The 13,565-nt window shown below is 44.5% G+C and overlaps 1 protein-coding gene across 1 annotated transcript; it reads left to right on the forward strand.

Moving 5' to 3' along the window:
• Positions 1–612: 612 nt before the first annotated feature.
• Positions 613–12,712, forward strand: LOC146439768 (solute carrier family 22 member 2-like). Its single transcript, XM_085055881.1, has 11 exons — positions 613–2,805; positions 4,942–5,045; positions 6,063–6,217; positions 8,320–8,488; positions 9,423–9,537; positions 9,643–9,749; positions 9,866–10,080; positions 10,340–10,448; positions 10,821–10,933; positions 11,980–12,079; positions 12,566–12,712. Exons 1-11 carry the CDS (start codon positions 2,395–2,397, stop codon positions 12,630–12,632), a joined length of 1,665 nt encoding a protein of 554 aa, XP_084912007.1. The 5' UTR covers positions 613–2,394; the 3' UTR covers positions 12,633–12,712.
• The last annotated feature ends 853 nt before the right edge of the window (positions 12,713–13,565 follow it).

The raw sequence follows: 13,565 nt of genomic DNA on the forward strand, positions 1-13,565 counted from the left end.
TATCAGATTTGGGTTTTCTTCCTCTTGTATTGTTACCCATGGAGCTGTAAATCCGTTTGGTTTAAGCTGCATCTTTTCAAACTTAAATCGGCATTTTTCATATTTAGAGTTAGGTGAGCTTGGGGAAATGAGAGGCTTGATGGTGTATTTTTAATACTATCAGTTATCATTACAACAGTTCTCTCAATGCATGCTGGAGATTTCTGCTTGCCTTCCCCAAGTCATCAGGGCTGGCATTTTGGAGTTTTGATCCATGAACCCACTGCATGAAATTATTTCTCCTGTGTAAAGTCACAAGGTCTCTTTGTTTTGGCTGTGCCTAACCAGGCTTAGGTAGAACAGTCTTTTCTGTCTGGGGGTGCTTATCTGAGCAATGTCAATGATACAATATGCATCTGACAGCAGTGAGTGACTTCAATGCCTGGTCTTGGAACTACTGCTCACTTTCTATCTAGGTATTTGTAGGTAGGTTGACTGAATTTTATATCATCTAGAGCTGGATCAATAACCAGCTTCACCAGACTATTTTTCCCAGTAGAATACTCAACCGTAGGGAGGGAAGGGTTATGAGAATAGCATAACCTATTCTGTACCCAGATGAGTATGTACAAATGGCTGGGCCAGCCAGGGCAGAGCCATGACTCCTAGTCAGCAGCATGACTCCTGGGGAAATGTCCCTAAGACACTCCCCTAGCACGTACCATCCAGCCCGCTGTGGACTGGCTGCAGAAAGAATGGTGGGAAATGGGGAAAACTGGCCTAGTCTGGATATAACTTTTTTAGTTCAAGGGACACTTTTGCCACACCATTACCAACTGCTGGAAAAGAAGCGATGTAGGACGTTTTTGGGTGTGTTTTTAAGATGCGGCCTAATGCCTTAGCTTGACCCACTTCCCAGGCAGACTTTGGCTTCAGTTCCCTCGGCCTCAGCTGACTGCACACATCCTCCTGCTGAGGAAGGCTTGCCAGGGGCTGGCTCTCAGCGGGGTGACTGCTGTGCACTTCTGTGTCCCTGTTCTGCTCCCCAGCTCCACATAGAGCTCCTGCAAGCCAGGGAAGCAAAGGTCTGGTGTGGGGTGGTGCTGTGCTTGGCTGGGGGTGACAGAGCTGTGAGTGGCCAGGAGAGGAGTCCTTGTTAACTTGCTATAAGATGTTCCTGATGGAGAAGAGGATGAAGCAGGAGAGGAGAAAGCACATCTGTGTGATGTGGGGAATGATCTTGAAGTGTTGGTCTGCAAAGCAGCTTTCCCAGCTGCTCAGGCCACTGTTGCTCTGTGGCTGGTGAGCAGTGAGACCAAGTTCTGTTTCAATGCCTGGGCCAGAATGGCCTTCTAAGCTGGTTTATTTTTTGGGAGTGTATTGTGTCTTTAAATTTTTTCATCATTGCCTAAGCTATTCAAATTGCTTTCTAGACAATTTTTCACTTTTTAAATGTCTTTTAAATGTACCTTCACTTAGGCTTTTCTTTCTGATGGAAGGCCGCTGTTGTCAGCAAGATAGGGGAGTAGTTGGTATCTATCCATAGGCAGGACAATGGACCACTGGAGCCTGATATAACTGTATTTATTTGAGATGCCTGCAGTGAAGTCTACCTGAAGTCTTACAGGCCTCCTGCGGTACAAAAGAGCTGGTTTGGCCGTAGATACTGTATGTTGTGGCTTCCCACAGCTATTCCCAGTGCATAATTCTGTAGTGAATGCTTTTTCTGTTTTGTATCATTGCAAAAATATGGTAAGGTGAAAATTGTGTTCGCTGATACAGGTGGGGAGAGGTTTTCCTTTTGGTTTTCCCATTTCCTGGGGAATGGAAGAGTGTGGAGACACACCATACACACACAATGTAGGAGTATTCAGAAAAGCTGTTCCTTCTCTGCTCTGTGGCTCAATGTGTAGACATTTTTTTTCAGAGTGTACTCACCTGTTTTTTACGGATCCTGGTTAAGAAGTTTTGCTCACATGTGGTGCCCAGCCACTCTGCACTAAACCCATGTATTGCTTGTATGTTGGTAGAATTTTCCATCTATGTTTGCTCCTTAAAAATGCCTAGTATTTGAGGACCTAACTAGCCTAATTGAAAACAAACAATAAAACCAACCCAAAACCCCCAACAAAAGCTGAAGGGCTGTAACCAACAGGGGCTTTTCCAGAGAACAGGAAGATTTAAATGCTCTGATTAGGGGTTAAATGCAAATTCTCCCTGGGTTAATTAAGGTCTGATTTCAAATGGAACCTAAAAAATAAAGCTTGCAACATGTAGTTTAATAATTTATAGAGTTAGTCTTGACTTTTGGTCAAATATCTTTGTTACTTAAATTGCTTTGCATACTGCCAACTAAATATATCAGTGCTGCAGAGAGGACCTAGTTGAGATTTTTGAGGTGGTTTTGATGCCAAAATGACAAACCTAGATGACATCTTAGAGCACGTTGGAGAATTTGACAGGTTCCAGAAGCAAACCTTTCTTGTCCTATGTTTGTTACCTGTTTCCTTCACCCCAGTGTATGTCGGGGTTGTCTTCTTTGGATTCACCCCTGAGCATCGCTGCTTCAGCCCCGGGGTGGCTGAGCTGAGCCAGCGGTGTGGCTGGAGCCTGGAGGAGCAGCTGAATCACACAGTTCCCCACTGGGATGGCCATGGGGACAGCTTCGACAGCCGCTGCAGGAGGTATGAGGTGGACTGGAAGAAAACCGGCATCAGCTGCACTGACCCTCTGGGCAGCCTGGTGGGCAATGGGAGCAGCATCCCCCTGGGTCCCTGCCGGGATGGCTGGGTCTACGATACTGAAGGGAGCTCTATCGTGACCGAGGTAAAACCAGCCCCCTTTGCCCTGTCCCCTCTGTTCCAGACAAGGTGAGGGGTGTGGGAGGAGGTCTGTGGAGACTTGGCTGTGTTAAAATATCGTCTGCTTACCTGGAGAAGAGATTATCTCTCACTGTGAATTTGCACCGGGGGCTTTGCTAGTCATCTTCCCTCTGTCCTTGCTGTGAAGTGTTGCCTTGGCTGCTCAGGAGGCTTTTATCTCCAGCTGGGGAGCAAAGCATATTTCAGCAAATAAATCCCCAGGTAGATAAAGTCCAGTTCTGAATGAAATTCCTGTCACATGAGAGGTCCGAATGGGGAAGGTATGTAAACAGTGCAGCTTGCAGTGCTGCAAACAAAACTGGCCAATGCAAAGGTCCTAATTTCTTTCCCACACCCCCTTCTTTTTTTTTCTTTCTTTTTTCTTTTTTTTTTTTTTCTCCAATGAATACAATCTTTTAAAGTTGGTTTCAAATAAAAATGAATGTCAGTCAGTGGGGCAGAAAGGTAATTGTTTCCCACAGTTAAACAGTGTAAGTCAGGAATAAACTGTAGAAAAGCTAATGACTTTTGTGTTCTTGGAAGGAGTGTGAATAAACTGAAAGAGGTACTTAAGCTACTTGCCCTACTGCAGTAGTTTAGCTGCTTTAAGACTAAACCAGTAACTGGGATGATGAGCTTGATGTAATCATAGAAAGTTCCACCAAATGTTTAGAGGTGGTGGCAGTCAGGATTCTTTCCTCAGTATGTCTAACAAATACAGGAGAAGGTAAGATCTGTGCTCTAGCAACTTCAGCATTCACAGTTTTGTAAGAGCTTGGAACTAGATAGAGGGGGGTGCACTGAAGGTGAATTCTTTCAGCCAGTTATGGGCTGTGAGGTATTAAAGTGAGGAAGTGAGGCACCTCACATGGAGGGTAACCCAGCCCTTCTGCACTGCTACTCACTGGAAAAGGCTCCAGCAGAGGCTGTGGTCCAGATGCTCCCACCATCATCTCCTGAGGCTGTGGGAAGCTGAGCACTTACAGTCTGTGTGGGTTCCTGCAGTCACACTCACATCAGTTTTCTTCCTTTTCCTGCTGAAGGGGGTGCAAGGCCAGGCCCATGTGCTGCTTCCCTGACATGTCACATAACTCTGCTTTTTGTCAGTGACTGACAGTTTCTGTGAAACTTCTCAGGCTCTGCTATATATTGTCCCCTGCTCTGACTACTAAGAAAAGGAGAGGATAGTGCAGTGTAAAACCGTGTTACTTCAGCCAAATGAAAAGTTTGCACGTGGAAGAATATCCTTATGGGAAGTCCCATAGAGCATCAGAAGAAAAACCTGGTTTTGTGTTGATTACAGAGGCATAGATTCAGTTAAACCCAGCTACCAGCAGGAAGGGAAAGAATTCTCAGTCAAATTAGGAGAGGTTTGTGAAATAACTTTCCAGTAGCTTTTATGTATTTCTATAAGTAAGATAAGACAAGACCAGATGGCAAATATATGAGTACCTATGTGGTATAAAGCTTGGCCCTGCATACAATATACCTGCTCTCCAGGCACACATAACAATGCAGTCGAGCTAAAGACCAGAGCAGAGAGAAAATGCTGTCGCCTCTGGGCAGATGCAGATACTTCCACCCTCCTCCCAGAAGCCAGTCCTCCATGGGAAGCAGGACTAGGCAGGCTTCTGAAGACATCTAGGATATTTTTAGTAAAGGCATCACACTTAGTCCTGAGTGGTCTGCAGGGACTACTGTGCCATGCCAGGCTATGAGGCAACAAGAACTGCTTAGAAATGTTCACCATTAGCCACAAAAAAAAAAAAACTGTTTGAAAAATGATGATCATCCGATCCAGGGTGGTTTGATCAATGAGGGCCAATACAGGTTAGAGTGCCAGTTTTGACAGATAGGAACTCACTTATGTTCTTCCCAGAAAAGAGAGATGAGACATGAATGGGAAATGCCAGTTAACTGCTCAAGGGCTTGTTCCAGTTTTTAATGTTGGACAATTAGTTAACCTAGTGGGGTTTCTGTGTGCTGACAAAACAGGCATTGACCCAGAAACAAGTTTAAATCTCTAACTGAAATGAGAGACTTGTGGCTGTGAGCCAGCTCCTCATTTCACTCTTGTCTCTGACTGTGGTTGCTCCTTCAGTTTGACCTGGTATGTGAGGACTCCTGGAAGTTGGATCTCTTTCAGTCTGCTGTGAACACTGGGTTTTTTATTGGCTCCATAAACATTGGCTACATTGCAGACAGGTATGTGTGGGCTGACAGTAAAACCCTCTGACCTCCCTTATCGATGTTCAGCAGCCAAACTTAGGTAACTGTTGTGCAACTGATATCATCTCTGCTCTTCTGAAAATAAGCTCACCCCCCTGATGTTCAGCTGCAGCATGAGCCAGTATCCTGCCTTTTAGGTTGTACCTGCTGGTTAGCACAGATCTGCTCAGCGAGTCCTGCAGAGCCCATCAGGACTGTTTCGGAACTGTACACCCTAAACTTCCTGCTGTGTCACATCAGAGCCCTTGGGTGTTAACCACAGCCAGGAAAAGCTGGTTTAGAGCTCCCTGTTGATCTCTCACACTCTGTGGCTGCAGCTTGGAGACATCTTACTTCCTTTGGAGAAGCTTAGAGTTGGCACAGGTTGCCAGATGTGTGCAGCAGCAGTCACAGTGAAAAAGCAGATAATCCCTTTAGCTCCCTGTTCAGAGCCAGCAGCCTCCCTGGCTCAGGCACCTGGGCTTCAAGAGAAACAAATGCCAGTTCCTGAGGGCTCATTTTCCACCTTGTTCCCCTCCTGCCTGGGAGAAGCACAGCAGGCTCTGAGTTGCTCCAGCTGTGAAGTGCAGCCCACTCACAAATAGATTATAAACATTACTAACTCACATTACAAACTCACAAACATTACTAAGGTTTTGAAGGTTAAGGTTGTGGTTAATAAATCCTTTATAAATCTGGTGCATGCAGAAATGTCAGAATCATAAAATTAACCCATACTTGTTTTTCACTGCCAATGTAATACATGTAAACATGGGACTATTCTTTTTTTACACTGAAAGTTTTTGTGGAATTGCAGAACAACTGCCACAGTAACTTTTTATGGAATAGAAAAGCAGATAAGTGAGTAATGGGTGAAGACTAAAAAGCATGTCTCTATTTTGCATAGCAAAATCGGGGTTTTTTTTCCCCAAAGATATACAAAGCAAGATCTTACTAGTTCAAAATGCTTCCATGACTAGTGGTTTGATTCATGCATATTATTTTCCAATCCAGGTTTGGCCGTAAATTTTGCCTTCTAACAACAATTCTTGCCAGCATTACCTGTGGAATCCTTCTGGTCTTTGTGCCCACCTACCTGTGGATAGTCATCATCCGGTTGTTGCAAGGGCTGGTCAGCAAGGGCTGCTGGACTGCAGGCTACATCCTGGGTGAGTTCAGGACTTCCTCCCAGGAGCAAGACTGGCTGCAGAAGATGAAGGAAAAAACTCCAAAAATCTTGAAGAAATGCCTCTTAAAAACATATCCCATGGTATTTTATTAAGGAGTTTTCTCCCTCTTTGACTTCTCAGGATGTCTTCAAGCACTGTCATTAGAGAGAAACAACAGTAGCCTTCAAAGCTCGAGCAAGGGGTGATATATTAGTGCTCTCACCTCTACTCAGGCTTTCCTCTGTGGTGCAGCTCACCTTTGCAGGTCCATCAGGGCCCCATGGTTCTTCTGCTCCCCATCAGGCTCTGCTGGGGAAGGTGACAGCCCCAGGCAGCCCTTCCAGCCCAGGCACAGACAGGATGGTGACAGAGGAGGCCATTAAAGAAGCAGGCAGAGGGTGGGGAAAACTTGAGGCATTTTTATGATACAAAGAGCATTGAAGGACAAACAGATGCTTCAGAACATAAAAATAACTGAAGAACAGCATGTACTTGCTGATAAAAAGACAAGGTGTTTGTGTACCTGTGTGTGTCCACTGGTCTGGGCAGAGGCTAAGCCATGGAGGAGCCAAGCCTGGGTGAATGACTCTCCCAGTGCTCTGCACCAGCTGTGTCTGCTGGTGAGGTTGGGCCTGGGGCCATCTCAGGGCTGTTTTCTGGTGCAGGGTAGAGCTGCCTGGGACTTCTCTGATTTTTCTGGAGTGGAGTTCACTCTTGGCCAAAATACCCAACAGCAAGCAATCACCAAAACAGCAGATTAAATATTTTAAATGCTGACTAATAGAATCTTAACTGGGTTAGGATGACATGTGGCTCTACCAAATATCTCTGAGAGATGCAGTTCTTTGTGATAGTGGTAAAAATATAAAAGTCAGTGCCCTAAACTTCCATTAAGTCTTTCAGTGGGGGCGTCGTGTTAATGCAGTAATCTAGATGTCTAATATAAATAAAATAAAAACACCTGTCCCACAGTCCAGACTATCTTCTGCTAAAACATGATTATTCCTTCCTGTGCATTCCTGGAAGCCTGCTTGGCCTCTTAAGTCTTTTCCTGGCACATGAAATCTTCATCCCTTCTACTGGGGAACTTTAAGACATTTTAGACCACAGAGTCCTTTTCAGGACAATGAGTTGCCCTATCCTGATATTTTCTCTCAGTTACATCTTGTTACTCCTGGGTTCTCTTAAAATTCTCTCATAAAAAGATGCTATCCAGAAGCAGCCCCAAAGTTCCCTTAAAGTTGCATCTTCACTCTAAGGGTGGCCAATATTGAATGTCCAGGGAAGGATATAAGGACAGAACAACCTTGTTATGCTGCTCTGCTGGGGCACTTGTCTACCCTTCAGCTGCTTCTGGCTCAGTCCTACTGAGCCTGAGGAGATGTCTTTGTGCATCATTTGGCTGAGCAGTTTTAGCTAATCTGTGGTTCCAAAACTCAGATGTTTCTTTAGTGGCTAATTAATGCCTTACTGTTATTTCCCTGGTGAGTTTCCTTCCTTGAAATTGTACAACTGGCTGCAAAATGTTGAGTGCACTTGTACCTACCCACTGGAATACTTGCTTTTAACTCTGTCTCGACAAGACTTAAGGTGTGGGTCTATGCTGTGATGTGGAGTTGCAAAGTGCAGATGAATTGTGATCCCAATCTAGCCAGGGAGCTCTGTGCCATCCTGTGATACAGGCTTTCCTTATGTACCTGGAGTGAGATGCAGGCTGAATGGCTGCACTGTGGAAATGAAACATTCAGCTTTGTTGTTGGGTTGGAGACATTATGTATGTTGTAAATTAGATTTCACAACAAACCCCATCTGTGCACTTTGACAAATGCTTGATTTCCTCTGAGATCTCCACAGCAGAGGATATTCCTGGATATCTTAGGCCAGTCTGTGGCCAGGAGCAGTGTTTTCTTCTCTGCTGGAGTCTGGGTGCCAGAAAAGCAAACCAGGGGATTTTGTCTGGAGGCATTATTCCAGGAAGCTCATGATTACCAAAGCTTCTCCAAGATGTTACCATAGCATATTGGTCTTTCAGCATACCCCCCAGCAGGCTTCTCCTCCATGCAGCAGCCATGGCACTCACCTGTCCCTGTGCACGTTTGTAGTGACAGAAGTGGTTGGCCCGGAGTACCGCAGGACGGTGGGGATTCTCTACCAGACAGGCTTCTCCGTTGGGCTGCTGCTGTTCGATGCCATCGCTTACGCCGTCCCTCACTGGCGCTGGCTGCAGCTCACCGTCACCCTGCCCACCTGCTTCCTCCTGCTCTACTACTGGTAAGCACGTTGTTGTTGTACCTTTGCCCATGACCCGAAAAACCCAGCTGCTCCAGCTTCCTGAGGCTTGATATGAGAGAGACTGGGTGCTCCTTTTTGGGTGTGCGCTCCTCTTGGTGCACAGAGGAGGTTCACAGCAAAAGGAGAGGGAAATAGGATCCCTCAGAAGCTCACATCTTGTTGAATCCTAGCCTGTGCACCTCATCTGACCTTGTGTTTAAAAAAACAGAACACTTTGAAAAACGCTGGGGGGAAAGTGGGTTAGTATAATTTATTATATTCTTTAAACATTTCATAAAAGAAAATAGGTGTCTTGGCATAACTTAGTGGACCTTACGCTGAAAATATGATTATTGAGAGATTGTCTAATGCTAGCACAACTGTGACAGGTTGTTAGCATGTTCTTCTAAGGAAAAAAGTTGCACTTTTTTTTGGTCCAACCAAAAAAAGCACTTGGGTACGCCTTCATTTTGGTTTCTCTCCTCTCTTTTTAATTGATATTTTTTGGTTTGAGTGCTTTGGATTTGAAAAATTGTCTGGATGGGTCAAGAGGTTAGGAACAGTAGAAAGAAATTTGTTGTCCTCCTTTTCCCATATTTTTGAATTGATAAAGCAGTTCTAACTTGTTTACTACTGTTTAACCTGTAATGACAGAAGTGAAAAATGGCTCCCTAAGAGGAACTGGTTAGTGGTGAATGGGCTGGATGACGCTACTCTCACTCAAAGCCCCTCACTGATTTATCTTTAGTAAACTCCTCTTTGACTAAAGCCACTACCTCAGCTGTTCCTCTTCCAGTCTCAGCCATAGGATATTAAAAAAAAAAAAAAAAAAAAAATCAGTCGGCCTCCATCTAATCTCTCTGAAATTTCCACACACGGGAGCACTAGGTGGGCTTTATGTTGTGTTATATAATGGCATCCACTTGCATTGTAGGTGCCTCCCAGAGTCTCCCAGGTGGCTGATATCTCAAGGAAAAAATGACAAAGCTATGAAAATTGTCAGTAATATGGCTAAAAAAAATCGGAAAACAATGCCTTCTCATTTCAAGGTGAGCTCAGGGTTTACTTGTGCATATAAGTAAACATCATGACAGTACCTTCCATCAGTTCCTCCCAGAAGAAATTTAATGTACTATGTACTGGCTCTTCCATAGGATATTCAATTTGATGAGGAAGATTGTGGAAAGCAGAAGCCTGCACTGTTGGACCTTTTCAGGACACCACAGATGAGAAAAAACACATTCATTTTGATGTACAACTGGTAAGAATATAACACTAGAGAGCTGTTTTTGAAGCTCTGGATTTGAAAACACCATCAGCACACAGATCTCTGTTCTCCAACTGACTAATGACTCCAGGATGCTCTTCTCTGCCCAGGTTCACCAGCTCCATAGTCTACCAGGGGCTCATCATGCACATGGGAATGGCTGCTGAGAACATGTACCTGGATTTCCTCTACTCTGCACTTGTCGAGTTCCCAGCTGCCTTCATCATCATTGTCACCATTGACCGTGTTGGGCGGCGCTACCCCTGGGCTCTGGCAAACCTGGTGGCTGGGGCTGCCTGCCTCGCTGCAGTCTTCATCCCAGAGGGTAAGTCACTGGAATGAAGCCCTGGGGTGGCACTCCACCCTGTCATCTGGAATCTCTGTGCTGCTTTGTGAGGGTCCCTCTGCCACTGCTCATGTGGTGCTGACTGTTCCCATTCCCTCACTCACACAGGTGAAACAAAGTCCCTTAAAAACATCAACTGGTGTGGGATCAGAGGCCCCACAAAATAAGTGTTGTATTAATTGACACCTGCTCAATCACTGGGATGCTTTTACATGTGTTGAATGTATTTTCTCTGCAGACATGCACTGGTTAAAAGTGATTGCTGGTTGCATTGGGAGAATGGGAATTACAATGGCTTTTGAGATGGTTTGCTTTGTAAACACTGAACTCTATCCAACATACATCAGGTAGGTGCATCCTCTCCTCAGCTGGCATTTGGTCTGGAAACAAATAGTTGAGGCTGAAGTGTATGTTATATTTTATGCTAAATTATCCACAAATGTGTCAGAACTACACAAGTACTGTTGAATATAAAGTAGGTGAAACACAATTAAAATGCTTTAAAAAGATAGCTTAATAAAGAAAAGAAAGGTTCTTTTAGGCAAGGGGAAACTCACATGAAGGAAATAAAGGGTAAATTTGGGAGAACCAGGTTGGGTTAGGGATCTGAAGTCCCACACAGTGCCCGGATTTGTCCTGTGCAAGGGTGAGAGTTGTGATCCATCCCATGCTAACTGCAGTACTCTGATGCTAACATGAGCCCTTTGCTGCCAAACCAGGAATCTTGGGGTGATGGTTTGCTCCTCCTTGTGTGATGTTGGTGGAATCATCGCCCCCTTCGTTGTCTACAGACTGGTGGAAATCTGGCACAATCTGCCGCTGATCATCTTCAGTAAGTGCCACCTTTCCTCCTTGCTGGCCACTCCGAGGGGGCAGCAGGGGGACCCAAGTTCCAAAGGGAGGGAAAAGCCACCGAGTTCAGCAGAAGCCCCTTGCTCTCTACAGGGCCTTAGCCTTCAGTTTATGACAAGCTGGCACTTGTTTATGCATTCATGCCTCTCTTGCCCCTTTGACTTCTCCTTGCATTTTAAAAGAAGTTAGAGCTGAATACATGTTTGACAGATGGCAAAGAGCTGAGAAAAATTTTGATGAGATTAATATTTGATGGATTTAAAGCTGATTTACTACTCTTTTGTTATATTGTCTCTGTACAGCAGTCAAACCCCAGAATTTCACATAATTGCCTGTTTAATGGACTACAAGGATGGCTGTTATGCTTCAGCTTTTCTCACAGTCTGTTAGCTGGTTCTTCTCCAGCTATTTGGAAAGCGGCTGGTAAATAAATGCAAGATAAGTCTTTCAGACTAGTGACCTAAACTCTCAGGTCAGGGCCTGCAACACTTTTATGAATCTTTAGATCAGCACATTATTTATAGAAAAATACCTTGAATGGCAATATGCAGATTTTAACAGAATAGACATCTAGAAGGGTGCTAAGTAGATTTAAAATAGATATGCCAAACATGTACAAACTAGATAAAATAAATTATCAGTGGAGAAGTTAATCACATTGTTTAGGAGATAATACATTCTTTATATATTTTCTAATCTTATATGAATAGCATAAAAAATGGAATGTGTTTCCTGCCATGCTCTAGCACTAAAAAGAGTTCTTTCGTCTGTAAAGGAAGGATCATCTGCCCAGTTTGAGATGTCCTAGTTCAGTGCATAACTCACAAGAGGACTTGGCTTGGTGCTGTCTCCACAGGGCAGCTACATCCTCTGTTTTCGTACCAGCATGGCAGTTTTGCATATAGAGGCTTGGGGTGCACATCTTGTATGAAGAACAAAATCAAATGCTATTAACAAGTCCTTTCTGTCTGGCAGTAGAAAGTGATTGATAAATGCTTACAAGCTCCTTGTGCCTCTGTTTTAAAGCTGTTCTTGGTTTGATTGCGGGTGGATTGGTGCTGCTTCTGCCTGAAACTAAAGGAAGAGTTTTGCCTGAGACTGTGGAGGATGTTGAAAATTTTCACAGGTGAGTCATGGTGCTGAACTTAACAGCTTTCACTTGAAATTGGGTAAATCCCTGTCCAGAGGTACTTGGGGAAGCCCAGGAGTTACTTGATGCCTTCTTTGTTTCCAAGAAGTTGCTTGGTAATATCCAGACTCTCACTGGACAGATTCTGGACTCCTTTTACCACATGTCTACCTAGGCATCTTGAAAACAAGCAGCCCAGGCCTTTACTGGCCTGTGAATAGCTGCACTACTCTTTCAAATGTGCTGCAACACCATTATGAATGGTATTGGTGTTAAAAAACCCTGTAACTGAACAGAAAAAAGGCATTCTTGATAGCAGTTTCACATGCGGTATGTGAAGCACCAGTGTCTGCTGGGGAGCCAGAGAAAACCAAAAGGAATATATGATCATGTTACTGGGCCAAGGCAGAGCATATGAAGAAGTTAGGTGTTCATTAAACACCTTCATTCCTGGTTAATGTTCATGTCTTGTTACTCTTGCAGGCAAAGTGCTCCAAAGGACAAAAAAATCTATCTCCATGTCCAAGGATCAGAAGCAGCACGTGGCTGAAGAAGGTGTAGCTCTTGCTGGGCAGTCTGCTTTAGGGTAGTGGCACAGAAATGCCAGTTAGAATAAATACCCTTTCAAAAGTCTTGCTTCTCTTATTTCAATTTCTCTGTATATTCTTTATTTACAGTGTTTAGGGTTTTCTGATGGGATAGTCCCTATTGCTGCATAGCCGCTTCCCCCTCTGTGCACTAAGAGAAATACATTTTGGGGCTGGGAAATTTTTGTACCAGCTGTATATATAGACTTCCAATGTAGACTTTGAGAGATCTTAACTCGAGTATGGTGGGATCCATCCCAACAAAACTTTGTAAACCTCCATGAAGTCTTTTTTGGCTTTTCCCATGAAGGGGCAGTATAATATAACAGATTTATCTCTGTTCTAGAATCAAGGTTCAAACCTGGTTCAATTGTGTGACAACTTGCACAGCCTTTTTTAAAAATTGATTTTATTTTCTCCTAATTTATTGGCTACTCACAAGGATGGGCATGTGGCAACTCCAGAACATGGAAGAGTGCATAGGAGAAACATTCATAATCCTTCATAAGGTAACAGCATTATATGTGTGCCCTGCACAGGTATTCCTTTGGAGTGAGCTGGGATCAGGCCTGGGGACTTGCAGGACCCTAACCAAGGGTCCTGTGCCTCAGGGAGCATCAGGGACAGCACTGGGTCTTCTAGGAAATATCCAGCATCTTCACAAATCTCCTAGTCCATCCCACTGAGGGACTGTAACAGAGCTGTGGTTGCATGGCAAAACAGGGACAGTGGCTCTGTGGCTCCCCTTTGCTGTTTGCCTTGCTGGTCCCTATCACTGCTGGGAAAACCTGGTTTTCCATAAGGATACTGTGAGCAGGGCACGAGATTCCTCTGCCCATTGATAATCAGCTGCAGGGAGAGAACTCCCAGCTGAGCAAGGGCACCGCTGGACTCTA

Source organism: Lichenostomus cassidix, chromosome 3 (assembly GCF_008360975.1).
Source record: "Lichenostomus cassidix isolate B80296 chromosome 3, HeHo_3.0, whole genome shotgun sequence".
Lineage (NCBI taxonomy): Eukaryota > Metazoa > Chordata > Aves > Passeriformes > Meliphagidae > Lichenostomus > Lichenostomus cassidix.